Raw genomic sequence first — 20,511 nt, 5'->3', positions numbered from 1 at the left:
GAGAAAGGGTTTAGGGGAGGGCCAAATTGTCTGAAATAAATTTAGAGAAAACTGTACAGGTTGAATCTTGTCTCAGAGAACATTTTCAAAGTTGGATCAGCTAAAAACAGAAAAAATGTTTGTGGTAAAATCTGTCTTCGAGCAAAAAATATTTATATGGACCTGATCTCAATGATAATAATACGATAGGTGCCTTATCTGCGAGGAAAAATCAAAGCTATTAGCGTAAATCCGATTTTATTCCGAAGAAAAAATTACACTCAACTATTATTTCTCGAAGAAAATTGCGCTTCAATATAGGTGAACCTTAATTCAGGACTATGTTTTAATAATCATCAACCTCAACCTACTATATATCAAAAGCTTGATCTTGTTTAAGAGATTATGGTTATTAGGAGACCTTATATCAAAATTTGGACCTACAAAGATCTTGCAATCAAAGTTATAGACTTGGCCGGACTTTGATCTAAGATAACATTTTCCAGATTTGGTCAGGCCAGAAAAGATGGGCCAGATGAGACTTGGTTTTGAGAAAAATATATTTACAAGGACCTTAATTCAAAGAAAATTATTCTAAAAAGTCTTTATCTCAGAGAAAATCATTTTGGCTAACATTAGCTCTTAACTCAGCTGAAGATTATTTGGATCCGATTTTATTTTGAAGAAAAAACGGTAGTAGACTTAATTTTCTCCGAAAAATGATCTCATCTCAGATCAAGTGGTCCTCACCAGACTCTAACCCACAGAATAATTCTTGACTTTGTCTCAGAAAAAGTGACCCTGGGTCGAACTATTATTTGAAGACAATTGTCCCGATAAAATAGTAATGGACCTAGTCTCAAAGAAATTGATAGATCTTATCATCAAGGTTGTAAAGCTGATCGGATCATGTTCCCAGAAAACATTTTCCTGATTTAAAAAAACTGATCAAGACGGGACCAAACTGATCTTTCAGAGAAAACAATGTGGACTTTAACTCAGCTAGATCCGAAAACTGGCACTCTGCTAACTTTTTCTACGAAGGATCTTACATCAGAGCCAAATGTCCTCGCCGCCTTTGTTTCAGGGAAATTGGTCCTACTTAGACTATGGACCTTATCTTAAAGAAGGACGTTATCTGAGAGAAAACTTTTTTAACAGGATCCCGAAGAAATATGGCTCCCAGCTAATTTTTTCTTACAGAAATTTAGCCTTAAATAGACTTATCTCAGAGCAAGAGGTCCTCACTTTACCTTACAGCAGGAAAATGGTTTTAGTTTTTTTTTTGTCTCAGGGTCGGACTTTAATTTTGGTAGTGCCCGGACTTTAATTCAGAGACAAGGACCCCGATGATTGTAAGCGAAAATGGTACTCAGTAATAATTGTCTTATTACAAATATAATGATCCTTAAAATACTTTACCTCAAACCTAACAGAACCTTGTAAGGAAGAAAAAAAAGTCTCATCAAATTGTATGTAAAACGAAATGGTCCTGATCTGTCCTTATTTTAGACTTGATGGTCCAAATTGAAATTAATTTTAGAGCTAATGACACTAATCGGACTTTTTCTCCGAGACAATGATTCCTATTTGAACTTGTTTTAGAGTTGAGATTAATTTTTTGACCTTAATCGAACTTTATCTCAGAGACAATGACCCCTATCTGACCTTATTTTAGAGATGTAACATAGGCTGATCATAGACCGGAGATAATGGCATAGACTCAGAGATATTGGTAATAACTGGGCCTTATCACCGAGAGGTGCAGATTGGATCTAATCTCAAAAAAAAAAAAAAAAAAAAAAAAAAAAAAACCAACTCTATTTCGGACAATTTTTTTTCAAGTACATACATTACATATGTGGTATGTCCCATAGATGTAAGGGCTTACCTGGGTGTTATCTCAGTAAAAATTCATGGCCGAAGCTTATTTTAGAGAAAATGCTCCCAAATTGATACTTTAAAGGAGGTCATTGGCTCTAAAAATGAATTTTGTCTCAAAGAATAAAAATGCAACAAGACGACCCGAACAGGCCCTAAGGCCTGTACACAGACTGACAGAATCTTGTCTCGAAGAAAATGAATCTGAACAGATCTTCTTACAGAGAAAGAAGCCCTGATTGGATCTTATATTGAACTTATCTTGGTCCTAATGGTTTTGACCGGACCTTAGCTCAAAAGAAAAGCTCCTAACTAAACCTTGTCTGGAAGAAAAAAAGTCTGATCTAATTGTATGTAAAACGTAATGGTTCTGATATATCCTTATTTTAGAGTTGAAATTTCAAATTGGAACTTATTTTAGTGTTAATGGCCCTAATTAGACTTTTCCTTAGAGATAATGACCCCTATTTGAACTTATCTTAAAGATAATGACAAAGACCGGTACTTATCTTGGAGGTAATGGCGTAGGCTCAAAGACCTAACTTTATTTCGGACAAAATTTTCGTGAAGGAAAAATACTAACTGAGACCTATTTTTTTAAGGTACCGACTGACTGAGAGAAAATAGCCGGAACCTGATATTATCAGAGAAAAAAATGGCTTTAATATCATTTTCTGTATGAGAAAATGATCCTGATTGGATCTTATTTCAGAGATACTGGACTAGACCAGACCTTTTCTCAAAAAGTAATGACCGTGATCTGACCTTATTTCCGATATAAGTTCCAGACTGGACCTTATCTGTAAAAAAAACATGTCCTTGTCGGACTTTAGTCGAGAGAAAATATTTTCTAAGAAAATGATACGAAAAAGGAAACAATGGCTCCTACTGGAATTTCTTTCTAAGGCAATAGTCCTTATCGGAATTTTTTCAAAGATTCTTAATGGCAGAGGAGCGGAACGCTTCTCAAAGATAATTACCGACTTATACTGGGGGGTAGTAGGCCTGATGGACCAGAATAAATCGTCCAAAGTGGAAAACATGTCGGGAAATATCTGATTGACAAAGAAAATTACCTATTATTTTCAAAACATTTTGAACACATTTCTTTTTTTGTTGTTAGTAAAAAGACAAGACACTTGTAAAACCCGATTTTGGGTCACGATTTTACAAAAGTCCTCAAACTCAAGTTTAACTACTCCTGAGTTTTGTTTAAAACTTCCATAAAACGTTGTTCTTGTCGATGTTGCGTTTTTTTTTTTTTTTGTTTTTTTGCCATTACCTCACTGACGGCGCACACAAATGCCGTTATATAGACCACTTTAATCCAATGCAATTCCAAAATACTCCAGAAAACACCCTTGAATTGTTTTAGGAACTTTTCGGCCTTCTGGCGGGAACGTTTCAAAAACAAACGCACCAACTCTCCGGCAGATTCGGTGAAATCTTTCATTTCATAATCGGCTGGGCGGGAGCCGCTTTTTGTGCGCTGCCGTTGCTGTTGATCGGGACCGGGTTTCTCCACCACTGGTGTTTGATTCATCGAGGCAATAAAACGTTTATGGAAATAGTGAACCTGGATCACGGTTAGAATGACAATGATGGTGGGCGAAATGAAATGCAGGAGTAAATCTTTGGTCTTGTAGCGTTCCAGACCAATGTCGGTTTGTCTGGAAATTAATGGTTAAAAGTAATTTAAAGAAGTTGGGGGAGTAGGGTTAGTCTTAATACTCACAAAGTCTTGGATATATTCAAATAATCATTCCAATACTGATCGAACTTATCAAACTGATAGGTATAGATCAGAATCAATATGGACATGGCGTAGAAGATTAGGAACAACCAGAAACCATACATCAGTTTTACCCAGGCTTTGGACGATGATTGGAATACCAATAAGAAGAACAGGAACAGGGCCATATAACAGATACGGAACCCAGTCATTTTATCACCTGTCATGGCGCACAGGAAAATGACCAGAATCAAGAGCCAAATCCATAGGCGTACCAAGAGATTCTTAATTACGGTGCCAATTTTCTTTAGGAACTTTGAGGTTTTCTTGGCATCGGCCCCACCATCAGCATCATCGTCATCGAGCGCCGATGAGCGTACCGATAAATGCAACGGTGCAAACATATCTGCCAGGGTGCTGTCACGACGTTTGTCCGTTTTCTCTTTGAAGAACTGACGCATTGTCACCCAGAACATCAACAGGAATGAGGTTTTCACTATCAGCGGAACACAGGGCTGCATGTCGTTGTCTTTGGGACGTTCAAAACCGATTTGTTGTAAATTAATGCCGGTTATCTGCCAATTAAAGAAAAAGAGATTAAATTTTAAAAATCACTTATGAGAGGGAGTTTTTGATATAGTGTGAGTGCTTACCTTAATTTTGGAGGGCAATTCGTCATTTGTCAAATCCATGCCATAAATATATTGGGCTATTAACAACAACTCCGCATAAATTACAATAAAAAGACTCGAACGCATCATAGCCTTGCGCTGATTCGGTATCATCCAGAGAACATTGGCCCACAGCAGCAGCACAAATGTCAGCCAACTGTGGTAGATGATTGACCAGGCCTGAAAAGAGAGAACAGAAGGTAAGAAAAAGAAGGAAGACAAATTAAGAAGCTAAAGAGAGGGAGAGTTTCTCTCATAGGGTAGCTGAAAACGATTTTAGGCAAAAAAAGGCCTGGCCAAATCCGGAACTTATCTAAGGGACAATGGTTCCGACGCGGATCTTATATCACAGGCAAAGTTCCACGACTTTTTCTCAGACGCCATTGTTTTAACCAACCATTACCTTGGTGGAAATTGTCCTGATCGAACCTTATCTTAGAGATTATTATATGGGCCGACCTGGTCTCAGAGAAACTAATTCTGGCCGTATTTTTGGTAATGGTGCTAACCAGCCCTTATCTCTGAGGTAATGACCCTAATCGGACCTTTTCCCAATGATAAAGTTAGAGATAACGACTCCGAACGGATCTTATCTCTGATATAATGGCCCTGGCAGGATCTTGTCTCGGAGATATTAGTCCTGATCGGAAATTTTATGAGAGTTAAGGGTCCTTACCGTATCTTATCTCAGAGATATATATCATTTATAGATCTAATGTTATAGGCAATGGTCCTGGCAGGAACTTTTCTCAGAGATAATTGTCCTGGGAGAACTTTACCTCAGGGATGATACAGGTCGAACCTTATCTTAGAAAAAATGGTCCTGGCATGCCTTTATATCAAGGCAATCGCTCCCACTGGACCTTATCTCGGAGTTAATGAACCGGATTTTATTTCGGAGATAATGTTTCTCAACGGCCATTCAACTGTCTGTAGAAGGCCTGTGAAAGGACTGCAGACTATAGAAGACAATCTGAACATAAAATACCTGTAAAAGGCCTTCTGGGTGCCAGAACCTTAACGCAGAGATAATCGTCCTAAGAGAACTTTAGCTCAGAGATAATCTGGCCAGATCTCATCTCAAAGTAAGCTTTTCTGAACCCATAATACTTGTGGAAGGTCTTCGGGCATATTTTTTTTTTCTATGACATTATGGCCATACAATGGTGGAAGGCCTTTGGGACATAAAAGACCTGTAAGAGGCCTTTTGAGGAAAACCTATGGACGGTCTTCTGGTCATAGAAGACTAGTGGAAAGTTTTTTGGCCATAAAAGGTCTGTGAAAGGTTTTCTGGCCGTAGAAGATCTGTGGAAGGTCTTCTGACCTCAGATGACCTGTTAGAGGTTTTCTGCACATGGATGACATGTAAATGTCATCTGGGCATAGAATACCTTTATAGAATACATAGCCACTGCAGATTAGAAAAAAGTCTTCAAGCCATGGAGGACCTGTGAAAAATTCTCGGGCCATAGAAGACCCGTAAAAGGTTCTCTGATCATCGGAGACCTAAAAAATCCCTATAAAAATTCTATAAAGGCTATAATAGTCCTATAAAAGGTATCCCGGTTATAGTCGTATAGTTTGTAAAGGCCTTGTGAAGCAACTACTTCTCATAGAAGACCCTTAAGAGGTTTTCTTTCTGCTGAAGATTCGTAAAAATGCTTCTAAAAACTCTGAAAATAAAAAAAACAAATAAAACCTTTCATACTTACCATCATCAGAACATTGGTGAATATATAACTATTTTGATAGATAAAACCACCAACGCCGGTTATGCCATAGGCAATTTGATCCAATATTCCCGATTTGTATTCCTCTTCGCGATTGTGGGGACGATTTGTTTCCATACTGCTCAGCGGTATGTCATTGGGTGACGTTTGGCCAATGGCTCCGCCGCCAATAGCAACAGTTGAACTGTTCGTATCATTGGCCGGTTTACGTGTAGCCGCACGCATTAACTAAAGAATGAATGGAAATGGAAAGAGAGAAAGAGGAATGGATGAATACAAAGAAAAATGTTGCACAAAAGAATCGTTTGGTATTAGAAAGCATTATTTTTTTAATGAATTTTCTTAATCAATGGTAAAAATTAATAGGGGACGGACAACTACGTTGTTAGACTTGGACATTAGAAATAAAATAAGGAACAAAATTACAAAATGAGTGAAATTAAAATTAAGAGTAAAGAAATTATAAATATATGACTAAGGAACAAAACGAATTTTAAATTAAAGGACAAAACGAAATGTTAACAATTAGCACAAAAATAAATACTTAAAATATTGACTATGGCTAGAAGAAGTATCTAAAACTAGACGTATTTCTTTTAATGACATCGCATACTCAGTGTAACCTCCTACTACCTATAAATTGATATTTTATAATCTATGTATGTTTTGCTTAAATAAAATTCCATAATATTTGTAATTTTCTATATATTAAACATCAATATTTTTTATAAAATTTCATAAACGGTTAGTGGAGTGTTGAATTTTGCTGGCGGATTTTCAGGTTCAAATTAAACATTAAAAAGTTCTCAAATTTGTTCAAAAATTTGAATAAACAGTGAAGCTGAGAACACTTTGTTTGGCAAATCTTTTTTTTTATTTTTTAGAGGATTTCAATAACCAAATGCCTGGTAAAGAGCAAAGCAGAAATCTGTTTCCGTGACGAGTTTTACTTTTTCCTTGATTTTTACAAGGATTTTTTTCGGGAAGTACTGAAAACATGCCTCTAATGGTAGGACCCCTAGGCACTGAAATCTATAAAATTATAATTTTGTGAAAAAGTAAATTCGGTTAAAACGGTTAAGGTCGGGTGGGGCCGATTTTATGATACCCTACACCACTTTGTACATGTTAATCGATTTCTACTAAATTTGAGGAGGTATTTTTGTTTCAACCTACATCCATCAAAATCCATCTTATTTTAGGTGATATTACACATTTTGGGCCCAATGAACGTTACATCGAATGTAAATATATATGGGAACTATATCCAAATCTGAACTTCTGTGAAATTTAGCATCTGATAGCTGGCGCAAAATATCGTTGTTGCGGTGAGCATTTTACGGGTACATATGAAAAATATATATACCCATATCTTAACGGATTTTCACCAAATATAATACACTTTCATTCAGGCTGAAATCGTTCGTATGTTCTAAAATCCATTCAATTCGAACTTAAATTAACCATTTGGTGCTTAATAATCTTGAAAACGGGTAAATATATATACATAATTTAAAAAAGGTATTTCTGAGCTTTATTTGATGTATTTTCCCCAATATCATTATTACGGAGTTCATATAACGGCTGTGGAGGACAAGAATAACAAGTCGGATTAAAAAATATATATGAGAGCTATAGTTACATCTGAACTGATTTCCACCAAAATTGACACACTTATTTCACACTTTGGACCTTTGTAGGGGAGGTACCAGAAGGAATGGTCCGATCTCGACCATCTTTATAAAAGATCTTGTGTTGATAAAAATATTGAGATGCACGAGGTCTGAATGGAATCGGATGGTAATTTTACGTTTTATGAGCATCGTGGGTTTTCAAAATTGTAAACTTTTGTGGGGGAGGTACCAAAAGGAGTGGACCGATTCCAATTTCGAACCATATTCCATCTTCAAACCAGACCTTGGGAGTGAGTCAATAGTAACCGTCTCCGAACTCGATCTAAGTTTTCTAATAATATTACGATGTACCAAGTTATCGTGCGCACCAGCCAGAAAGACGGACGGACATCGCTAGATGGACTCCAAATGTCCTGAAACGAAGACCTAGACCAAAGAGACCTAGGGCCTAAAACCGCTATTTCGATGAGGCACGTTTTGGCCATATCAAATGATGTACTCTCTCTCGCCATATGGCTGAGGGTGTAAAGAGGAAAAATTGGTAATTTCTCTATCCTCAAGGCAGTTGTTAATTTTGATTTTGAGATACTATAAAGTTTGAAATTTATATAATTTAAAAAAAAAAAGATCAGTTTAGGATCGTAATGCCTTCCTAAAAATGAACGATGTTAGAATTTTTATTTTAAGGATTGGATTATTGTCCTGAGTAGCATTTTTCAACCAATATTATAATACTTCTAATGAGATCATTGAGGTTGCGTATTAGTATTGGCATTAATCATACGCACATTTGTCTAAATTGTTAGAATTTTTTCTGAAGATTAAACAGTTAAATAACATTGGTAAATATGGTCCTATATATAAATATATAAATTAGTTGGTAACTATCTTTAAAATTAAAAATGTTGGTAGAATTGTTAAAGGTCCCAAAGTCTGATGATATTTTGGTCAACTCTGTGGCCCATATTGAAAATATTCTGCAAAAATTATTTTAGAAAATTTAGTTGAATGTTCAAAAAATCAGATACCCTGAGGCCATTATCTAAATCTGGATTATACGAAATCAGGGTCTTCAATTCAAAGTTTCCTACAAGGAAGCTTTATGCTCGAAAAAGTCACAGTTTCCATGTTGTAGCTTCGTCAGTTGGAAAATTCGTCCTTTATTAGTAAAAATAAAAGTATATGATCGAATTCATGTAAGGGGACCTTTATTGCATCTCTCGCCTAAGTTTGTATTAAAGAGGCCAATTACAACTTGGTGATACGACCTGTAAAAACCCCAACTATTAATTGAAACAATTCCTTTGGGACATATTATTATACAGAAAGGGATAAAAATAAGTAGAAGACCCTCTTTGCTAGGCGAAAGGAGCAGATCCTTTTCTTCTGAGCAAAAGGAGTAGACACTCTTCTTCATAGCAAAAGTAGAACTCACTCTTCTGTTTGACAGAAAAACAATCATCTCTTCTGTAGAGCAGATGGACGATTCTCTCTTCTGTATAACACAAGATCGACCCTCTCTTCTGTATAGCAGAAGAACAACCCTCACTTCTGTATAGCAGAACGACGATTATCTCTTCAATATAGCAGAAGAACGACCCTCTCTTCAATATATCAGATGGACGACCCTCTCTTTTGTATAGCAGAAGGACGACCCTCTCTTCTGTATAGCAGAAGAAGGTTCCTCTCTACTGTATAACAGAAGAAGATTCCTCTCTTCTGTAAAGCAGAAGAAGATTCCTCTCTTCTGTATAGCAGAAGGACGACCCTCTATTATGTATTCGGCTTTGAATTTTATTCGGTTCCATTTAACCGATTTTTACAATTTTTACATTTACATTTAAAAACTTATAGAAATACCTATTCAAATATCAAACATTTGATGGGAGACATAAGAGATGTCGACACATATGGCCACATTTTAGAAGTGCAGGAATGTTGACTAAATTGGACCGATTTTTGACTTCTTGAGGGTACAAAAATACCAACTTTCTTGTATTACTACCGAACCGGTTAAAATAACATATCATATAATAATATTTTTTATATTTGGAAAAAATGGTTTCAGTGAAGTCGGATTAAAGCCGGATTTTGTATCCGAACTTTGGAATCGATAAACCGGTCAAAAGGGAATTTTCCCCACGAAAAATGAATTTGCAGTAACCATGTTAGAAATACCCGTTATAAAAATCAAGTTACTTCAAATAAATGAGGACGCTTCGTATTTGTAACAAATCAACAGACAACCAAATTGGTCAGGTGTCACCAAGCCCTTTAGACGTATCGCTCAACTGACCTTATTACATTTATTATTCAGGCATCACATTTATAAAAACTCTGGTGAATTTGTTATTTTTAAAGTGCATAATATTATAATAGGTTTTCCTAATATCTTAAAACATAAGGTGCTTATCTGCGTATGATTGTTGTCAACACTCATACGCTCCTCGTAACCTACCTCTCAAAAATAATTATTTTTCTCATCACTTAACATTTACACTCACCACTTACCGTTTATGAAATTTTAAATCTAGTTTTATCATAATTTGAAAACAAAATAAAAAACACACACTCAGCTGTTTAACATTTAATTACCAGGAAACCAAAACGTCATTGCTATACACCACCCCTTAGGAGCTAATTAAATGGCTTCCAAAAACAAGTGTAACTAATTAAAATGTAATTGTTATAATTTAAATGGGTTATTATTTTTGCTGCTGTTGTTTCTATTTCATAATAATACAACGAATAAAAAGTGAATGTTTTTTAAAGTACCAACAAATGGCTGTAAGCACTTTTAACTCGTTCTCTCAATGTGTGTACGTGTGTGTGTGTGTGCACATTTTTATATAAAAACCATAACAAAAAGAGAGAAAAAAGTTAAATCTGAAACAAAAAATGGTAAAAAAATACTTAAAACCCCAACACCATTAAGTGGAACGAACAATGGTTGACAACAATTCATGGAAATGTTGTAGCCATAAATGCCAGGAGCATATAATGCACACACACACAGACACATTTATATAAAATCTTCCCTACAAACACATTTACACACACACAGAGAGAGATACAGTTATAATATTCTGCTAGACAATTGTTGTTTTGTGTCACTAATGGCCAAAAGGAAGAATAAAAAACAATCACATTCAATGTTCCTACACATATGTGACATTACTAACACACATACATAGATACACACTCACACACACACACACATTGGACAACCAACACCCGATAAAACGCACAATCTCACAATTAAACACAAACAATAAACATTAAAGACAACCAACCAGCAGCTACCAGACCGCCAGCCAGTCAGCCAACACCATTGGAATGCCATCACCACCAACTGTTAGTCGGAGACAACAGCTACACCAACAACAGCAATAGGTTTTAGGTTAATTAGTAACACATTACGAGAGATATGTACGATTGGAGGAACATCGTGTTATGGCCAGTTAAAAAAAAAACTAGTAATAGAATGGAATCTTATCTAAATTCCTTAGGGGAAAACTATAGGCGCTACGAGGGTGGTATGAGAAGGATATGACGGACGAAACATTCTTGAATATAACAGAAGGAGAGGACCTTCTCCGATAAAAGAAGGAAGATACCGTCTGTCGATCAGAGGGAAACGACTTTCTTCTGTAGAACAGAAGGAGGCGACCTTCTTCTGTAGAACAAAAGCAGGGGGACCCTCTTCTGCAGAACTGAAGCAGGGAGACCCTCTTCTGCAGAACAGAAGCAGGGAGACCCTCTTCTGTAGAACGGAAGCAGGGGGCCCTCTTCTGTAGAACGGATGCAGGGGGCCCTCTTCTGTAGAACGGAAGCAGGGGGCCCTCTTCTGTAGAACGGAAACAGGGGGGGCCTCTTCTGTAGAACGGAAGCAGGGGGGCCCTCTTCTGTAGAACGGAAGCAGGGGGCCCTCTTCTGTAGAACGGAAGCAGAGGGAGGCCACCAGAATAGAAAGAGGTCACCTTTTTTCTAGAATAGAAGGAGGTCACCTTCTTCTGTTCTTCCAGAATAGAAGGAGGTCACCTTCTTCCGTTCTTCCAGAATAGAAGGAGGTCACCTTCTTCCGTTCTTCCAGAATAGAAGGAGGTCACCTTCTTCCGTTCTTCCAGAATAAAAGGAGGTCACCTTCTTCCGTTCTTCCAGAATAGAAGGAGGTCACCTTCTTCCGTTCTTCCAGAATAGAAGGAGGTCACCTTCTTCTGTTCTTCCAGAATAGAAGGAGGTCAGAGTAGAAGAAGGATACACCTTCTTCTTCTCGCCAAAGTTGAAGAAGGATACACCTTCTTCTTCTCGCCAAAGTTGAAGAAGGATACACCTTCTTCTTCTCGCCAGAGTAGAAGAAGGATACACCTTCTTCTTCTCGCCAGAGTAGAAGAAGGATACACCTTCTTCTTCTCGCCAGAGTAGAAGAAGGATACACCTTCTTCTTCTCGCCAGAGTAGAAGAAGGATACACCTTCTTCTTCTCGCCAGAGTAGAAGAAGGATACACCTTCTTCTTCTCGCCAGAGTAGAAGAAGGATACACCTTCTTCTTCTCGCCAGAGTAGAAGAAGGATACGCCTTCTTCTTCTCGCCAGAGTAGAAGAAGAATACACCTTCTTCTTCTCGCCAGAGTAGAAGAAGGATACACCTTCTTCTTCTCGCCAGAGTAGAAGAAGGATACACCTTCTTTTTCTCGCCAGAGTAGAAGAAGGATACACCTTCTTCTTCCCGGCAGAGTAAAAGGAGAGTATACCTTCTTCTTCCCGCCAGAGTAGAAGAAGAGTACACCTTCTTCTTCTCGCCAGAGTAGAAGAAGGATACACCTTCTTCTTCTCGCCAGAGTAGAAGAATGATTTATATTTTTCTTTAACATTATCATACCAACCTCGTAAATAACAAAATATTATATTATTACACACCAATACATATAAAACATACCAATACCATTACCCGAACTAATTCTAACAAATATTTATTAATAAAATTCTATTCTATTCACAGTTAACCAGAAAGGATATACTGCACACTTAACACACAACTAAGAAGAAGAAACAGAGAAGGATGAAAAAGGAAACGCAACAACAAGAATATCAGAGAAAACACTCTAATAGCCAACACCAAGAAAAGATAACCCAAAAAACACAACTACAACTGGTCCGGATTATGATTATTTCAGATATTTCTTTGACATTCGGAGGGTGCTAATATTCCACCGGCCACCTCCGATCGTCACCAGCTACCGGGGGAGGTACACTTGTTTCCTACATGGCTACATTAAATACGGACATATATTTACAAGAGTTCAAAGGACAATGGGTGGAAGGACAAAAGAACTGGTATGTGGTTGGAACACGGATAGTTGTTAGCAACAGAGTTAGTGAGTAGTATGTGTGAGTTAGAGTAGTAGATGTGTGTGTGTGTGAAAGAATTTATTTTGGAAAACATTTGTTACATAGTTGTGAAATGATTTACAGTCAAAGAGACAGAGAGAGTGATAGCAGGGGAAAGAGAGTAATACGGAGAGAGAGCAGAGGGGCCAGGTAGTGTGTGGTTTGTTTTTGGTGTTAATTACGTACAGGCGTTGTTTCAGTCGGTTCAGTTATATTTTGAGGACGTTGTTGATCACGGCGTAAAGTAACCTAAAAAAAGCGGAAGGAAAAAAGAAGCAAACACATATATAACGGTTTCTTTGTTTTAGAAATTAAAAGAAAAAAAAATAACAACAAATAAATAGACATGTTAAAGTAACACAACGGGAGAGGAAGTGTCAAAAGAGAGAGAGAAATAAGATAGGAGATGGTTTAAGAGGACAGGGGAAGAAAATAAAACATGTAAAATAAAATGCAAATATTAATTGAGAAAGAAATAAAATTAAAGGAATTAAAGCACAATTTGAAGAAGATAAAGAAAATTATTTGCTTAAAATAGCTGAGGTAAAAGGGGTAGGGATTTCAAGGAAAGGTAAGGACAAACGAGGACAGGAAGAGGAAAAGGAGACCACAATTTAAATACATATTTCATTTTGGAGTAGCATAGGGGCCCATCAAAAATACAAATTTTACATATGTAGCAGGATATTTATAAAATATATTCTTTATAATATTAAAAAAAAAATAATAAAAAATGTATATTTAGAAGAGGATTAATTTTCTTTGTTATTTTTACTGAGAAACCATACCCTTGTGTAGACCAACAAACTACTTATTATATATCGCAAAATTTTAAAATTTAGTATTTATTAGAAATTTAATAAAACAATATTTTTTGTATGTTTTAATGTGTAGAAATACAAAAATGCCTCAAGCTAGATTTCTTAGGAATTTTCTAAAAAATAAATAAATTTAGAGGAACTTAATTTGATTTTTTAAGGATTTTCGGAAGTACTTGATTTTAGTATTCTTTGGGATAAAAGTAGAATAGGTCTATTATGCATATTCTTTGAAAAGTTTTTGAAAGGTCTGGAGTTTTTGGAATATTTTATCTAAATATTTCCATCTTTAATTTTGGTAAAACTTGGCCTATTTAAGAATTTCCCGAGAAAAAAAATTTAATTGTAGATAATGTATAAAAAAGCTTTTATCTTTTTGGCAACACTGGTTTAAACAGCTCACCCGTGTTTTATTTCCAATGTATAAGGAATTAAATTTGAATTTATACCAAAATGTTTAGGGATCTTCAATTGAGCATGGAACGCACCTTTTTTCTGGATAATAAAATTTAGTTTTCAAAGATTTGTTTTCATAAAAATATGGGTAGATATTTTCTAGAATTTTGCGAATAATTAAATTGGGACCTAAAGTCTGTATTTGTCAGAAATTTGGCGAGAATTTCTAATGGATTCTTCAAAGTTGGTTTGACGAAAAATGTTCAAAGTAACTTATCGAAGAATTTTAAAAATCGTTGTAAAGGATCTATCACAATTTTTCAAGAAATTTCTTTATATCCTTGCAGAATTTTTTCAGAGAATTTCTCTTGTGGAAATGTCTGGACCTAACGTGGACTTCAAAAATCCCAACGTAAATATTTCTGATAATTTGATGAAGCTGATAAAATCTTTTTAGAGTATTTTTAAGTTTTTTTTCTGCAATTATATAAAGAAACTTATCGTAGAATCTTCCGAGAATTTCTGGACGTTTTCAAAATTGTTCCAATGAATCGTTTCAATGTTATCAAGAGGAAGGAATTGTTCTGGGAATTTTAAATGGATTTTTATCTTGCATCTGTGTAGATTTCCAGAGCATTTGTTAAAGCAATTAAAGTCTTTTCACAAACAACGTGTCTAACCTGGATTTCCATACAATTTTCTAAAACAGATTTTTCCAAGGATTGCATAAAAGTGCCTAACATATTTGTTTTTCATAATTTCCTTAATCGTTTTCAAAATTTTTTTTTTCTAAACTGCCAATAACTTTTTTTTAAGATTTTTTAAAAGACCTCTCATGTATTTTTTTTTTTAAAGACGTAAGGTGTATTTGTTCAAGAAACTTCAAAATTACATAATAGGTACTTTTCGGAGATTGTTTAAGGAACTTTCCTTGGATTGAATAAACCTAGAGTGGACTTGGATGTGGATTTTCAAAGAATTTTCTAAATGAACTATTTTTTCCGAAAGACATAGAGGATTATTCTGAAAGCTATTCGAGAAAATTCTAAGAATTTCGGAAAGGACCTAGTGTGTATTTTTATAAGAATTTTTAATGTAGCCGTTTTTCAGAGACTTTTGTAAATGACATAAATTCGATATTTCCATACTTATTACATTTAGCTTTTGAATTTCAAATTATTTTTTTTTTTTTTTGTGAATATTGTAAAAGATCCAAGAAAAATTATCCAACAATTATTTTCAGTATTTTTTTTTTTTTTTTAATTACCCTTCTTAAAGACCTAATGGGGATATTTTCCGAGAAATCTTTCAATGACTCAAAACTTCATTGATATAGACTTTTCTAATTTTTTTCTTTTTTGATTATTTCCGATTGCAAAATAAATACCTTGACATTCCAAGAATTTTTTAAAACCCATATCGTATTGTATTCCGATAATTTTCGAAATGATACAACGTGGAGGTTTTTTTGAGAATTTTTCCAAGAGTTTTCTTAATGACAAAAAGTAGCTTTTATTAGAATGTTCTAAAGGACTTAAAGGATATAGGGTAATTTTTTTTCCAAGGAGTATTTAAAGAAATTTCCATGGATTTTTCAAGAATTGTCTGAATGTTGTAAGGATCGTAGCATGGGATGGTAAATGGAATATGGCAACCCTTTTTCGGAAGTACACAACTTTGTCATTTTTCCAAAAAAAGAAAAAAATTTTCATATCAGAAATCGATTTTTTTAAACGATTTTTTTAGGGCTTAAAAGGATTTAAGAAATGGAAGGATTTTTCGCAAGGTTGCTTTTTCCCATAATTTTCCAAATGGACCAAACGTGGATTTTTTAAAATTTTTTGAAATGACAAATCATGATTGCCTTAACCATTTATTTCTAGAAATTTCAAAGATAGATTTTTTTAAAGGAATTTTCTCTTTTTTTTTACAAAAAAAAAAAAAAAAAAAAAAAAAAAAAAAATAGAGGACAATATATGGAATTTTTGAGGATTTCAAAATTATCAAATTAGGATAGTTCCAAAAATGTCTTTATGTCCTATCGAGAATTTTGTTTGGTACTCCATACTATATTTTAACAAACACTAGGTTTTTTGGCAACCTTTTTTCTGAAGTACACAACTTCGTCATTTTTTCAAAAAAAAAAAAAAAAATATTTTCATATCAGAAATATATTTTTTACGATATTTTTAGGACTTTTAAAAAATGGATAGACCAAACGTGGATTTTTTAAAATTATTAAATATTTAAAATTATGATTATTTTAAACATTTATTTCTAGAAATTTCAAAGATAGATTTTTTTAAGAAATTTTTTCCTTTTTTCACAAAATTTTTGAGGATTTCAAAATGATCAAATTAGGATAGTTCCAAAAATGTTTTAATGTCCTATCGTGAATTTTGTTTGGTACTTGATACTATATTTTAACAAACACTAGGTTTTTGTTTCACAAGCTTATTTAGATTCTTTCTACAAAATCTTGAAGGCCGAAAAAAATTTAAAACAGAAAATCGTAGAAAACAAAATTACCAAATGTGGATTTTTCCAGAGTTTTTTTTTAGCGATCAAATGCGGGCAATTTCGAAAAGAACCTAGCATGATTTTTTTCTCCTGTATTTTTCATGGATTCTTTCAGAAAATGTCTAAAGGATCTTATGCTAATTTTTAAAGGACCAATTTTATTCGGAATATTGTAAATTACATAGAATGCTCATTTTTACACTACCCTCTTACAATTTTTTTTCAACGCTTCAAAATAATTTTTCTACAACATTTGATAAAACTAAACTAAACATGATTTGCAAAGGGTCAATCATAGAATTTTTCATGAAACTTTCTCAAAGACTTAGCTCGATTTTGTTATTAAGAAATAAAAATTGGAATCTGTGCAAATCTAAACACCTTACTTTATGAAAATCCTTCTAATAATTTGAAACACAAACATCACACCCTAAAACAATTAATTTTATTGTTGATTTACACTTGGTTTATATTTCGCAAGAGCATTAAAATATTAAATAACAAGTAAAGAAAGTCCTAAAGTCGGGCGGGGCCGATTTTATGATACCCTACTCCACTTTGCTAATTTAGTTGAGCTCCACTTAATAATTAAAAGTTTTTTTATGGGAGAATTCAATCATACACGCTATGATTATAATTATAATTTAAAGTTCAAAGGACTAAATATGCCCAAGCATGTGTATCTTTTAAATTCGGACTTATATTGCCCATTTGGTGCAAAATTAATTTGAAATCAGATAAAGATATATATGGGAACTATATCCAAATCTGAACCGATCTCGATAAAATTTGGCAAAGATATTTCTGAGCTGTATTTGATATATTTCCCTGAATATCGTTGTTACGGAGTGCATATTACGGCTGTAGGTAACAAATACAACAAATCGGATGAACAATATATATGGGAGCTATAGCTATATCTGAACCGATCATCACCAAATTTGGCATACTACCTTCTAGGCTAAATTCGGTCGTATGTGCCAAATTCCATCTCATTTGGGCAAATATTAGACGTTTGGTGCACAATAAAAGGTAAATCGGACGAAGTTATATATGGGAGCTATGTCCAAATCTGAACCGATCTCGATAAAATTTAGCAAAGGTATTTCTGAACTGCATTTGATGTATTTCCCCAAATATTGTTGTTACAGAGTGTATATTACGACTGCGGAGGACAAAAATAACAAATCGGATTAACAATATATATGGGAGCTATAGCTATATCTGAACCGATTTCGATCAAATTTGGCATACTTATTTTCAGGCCTAATTTGGTTGTATGTGCAAAATTCCATACTATTCGGGCTGATATTACACGTTTGGTGCACAATAAAAGGCAAATCGGACGAAGATATATAAGGGAGCTATATCTAAATTTTTACCGATTATCTCCAATTTCAATGGGTTCGTGCTTGGGCCAAACAAATATTTTTTGCAAAATTTTATCTCAATCGGATAATAACTGCGACCTGCATTTTGTTCACAAGAACACATGGACAGACGGACGGACGGACTGACATGCATAAATCAACTCAGAAAGTGATTCTATGCAGATCATCAAAAGGAACTAAGGGTCTATCTCGTTCCCTTTTGCCTGTTACAAACAAATGCACAAAGACATAATACCCTGACCACCTTGTGGTGTAGGGTATAAAAATCCTAGTCAATAATGTAGTGTGATGTGGGACGTATGAGTAACATATGGTTGAAATTACATCACTTATACGACACCTCTTCCAACGATGACCTGAAAATGTTTAGACAACCAGTGAGACATTCATTTTTAAAACACATTTTGATTAAAGGGAACATAACTACTCTCTGACATATTTAATTGATAGGAAATAATTTTTAAAGGGTCCTGAAAACTGTTATGGCTTGTTAAATATTGTCAAGTTTTATGTACAATAATATTTATTTTTATTACAATATTGAAATATATATCAATACCAACGATGACAATTTGTACAAGTTCCTCATTCCCGCACACAATGTACAAAAATATAACTTTTCTCACAAATACCTTTTTTTACAATTTTTCACTTTGTTGAAAAATATCAAAATCTCACAAAACCCAAAGTAAAAAAATCAAAAAAAAAAAATAATAATTAAAATCAAAAAATCAACCTCGGGGAAATTTTGAAAAAAAATATTATTTTTGTTTTGGTATGAAAATCTTACATGAAGACGCTGTGTTCTCATTCGACTACCACCATCGCGTTTGCTACTGCGCGTCGACTGGGTTATTAGCGAGATTTGGCGCTGTATCTTATGGCTACTGTTGTTATCGAGATCTTGGCCAAAAGCGGTGGCTTGTTTTGTTATTATCTGTTTGGTTATTATTTTTTTTTTTAGATAAATTAGATTTTGATGTTTGTATTGAAAACCGTGTCCAGTTTTAGTCGTTTAGTAAAAAGATTAGGTTAAAGCCAGACCATATGCAAGCAGCATTTTTATTTTTTTAGAGAATTAAAAAAATGTAGAATAGAAGAAATATGATTTTTGAAAAGAGGTTTTTTTGGTTAGTCAGTTGAGAAAAAATTTGCTGTAAATTACAATATTTTATGTACTTCTGGTTAGAAAAAGAAGGAAATTTTGGTTATGATTATTTATAAAGTATTGAATTTTAGTTATGATTTGAATTTTTTTAAATTTGAAATCATTTGAAATCCGAAAGGGAAGTTTTTGAATAAAAAAATAAAAAGCTAAATAAGATTTTGAAACTTACCCTTATTTTAATGAGATTCTTGGTGGTTAGGGCTAATGCATAATAGGTAAAGAATAACACAATCGGATTCAAAAATGAATCCGCTTTGTATTCCGTGTTGTAGACAATGATTCGGATGTCATCGGCACATTTGGATGTGATGAGAGGTTCAAGGCCAATTAATCTGGAATCAAAATTAAATGGATTATTTAAAGAATATTTTTTCAAGGACTATAAAAGAAACTCGGATTTTATGAAAACATTTTTGAAAGACGATCCAGTAAACGTGGTTAATTAAAACAAGTAAACAAGAAGCTAAGTTCGGCCGGGCCGAATTTTTTATACCCTCCACAAATCGGAAGGAGCTTGAAAAATGTAATAAATAAAAAAGATAAATTCCGTCGAAAAATACCGCTCAAATAAAACCCTTTATATGGGGGCTGTACGAAGACGTGGTGCTGGATAAGTAATTTTTCTATCATAGGCTGTAGTAATGATTCCGAACTTCAAATACAAAATTCGAAACAATTCCGGTGAATAATGTCGAACATATAATCAAAATACCGAATAAAGGGAGATTCCGTCGCAAGGGGGCTAAACTAAGACGTGGGCCTGCAGAGAAAATTTTCCGTCATAGGTTGCAGTACTCATAACGAACTTCAAATACGAAATTTGACGCAATACCGGTGAATAATGTCGTGTGGATTTTTAGACTATTTCATTGAAAAATGTGGCTAAAAAATAAAATACCGAATATCGGGGGTACCGTTATATGCTGGCTATACGATATCGTGGACCTATATAGAAAATGCTCTTTCAGGGCGTAAAGTACTCACAGAGAACTCCTTGTGTAGAATTTCGGACAATGCCATTGAAAAATGTGACAAAAATCATCAAAATACCGAGTATCGGGATGTACCGCTATATGGGGGCCATACGATATCGTGGACCGATATAGCACATTTTCGAACTTGACCTGCCTGCAAAATTTTTTTCGTTTTTACTTTAGCGTGATTTCAACAGACGAACGGCCGACAGGGCTAAATCGTCTTA

General features: G+C 34.5%; 1 protein-coding gene across 2 annotated transcripts in view; it reads right to left on the bottom strand.

Moving 5' to 3' along the window:
• Positions 1-20,511, bottom strand: part of LOC101889880 (piezo-type mechanosensitive ion channel component) — a 187,452-nt gene that overhangs the window by 35,565 nt on the left and 131,376 nt on the right. Inside the window, exons 9-14 of one of the 2 annotated variants that reach the window (XM_059121421.1) lie at positions 19,480-19,642; positions 13,204-13,266; positions 5,976-6,221; positions 4,246-4,443; positions 3,596-4,167; positions 3,143-3,530 (exon numbers count right to left, since the gene is read on the bottom strand). In XM_059121421.1, the coding sequence (XP_058977404.1) occupies positions 3,143-3,530; positions 3,596-4,167; positions 4,246-4,443; positions 5,976-6,221; positions 13,204-13,266; positions 19,480-19,642 (1,630 nt within the window). The remainder of the gene's footprint in view (positions 1-3,142; positions 3,531-3,595; positions 4,168-4,245; positions 4,444-5,975; positions 6,222-13,203; positions 13,267-19,479; positions 19,643-20,511) is intronic. The other variant, XM_059121422.1, reaches the window with a different exon arrangement.

Source organism: Musca domestica, unplaced genomic scaffold, assembly GCF_030504385.1.
Source record: "Musca domestica strain aabys unplaced genomic scaffold, Musca_domestica.polishedcontigs.V.1.1 190, whole genome shotgun sequence".
NCBI lineage: Eukaryota > Metazoa > Arthropoda > Insecta > Diptera > Muscidae > Musca > Musca domestica.
The sequence above is the reverse complement of the archived record's forward strand: the minus strand, read 5'-3'. Positions and strand labels throughout refer to the sequence as shown.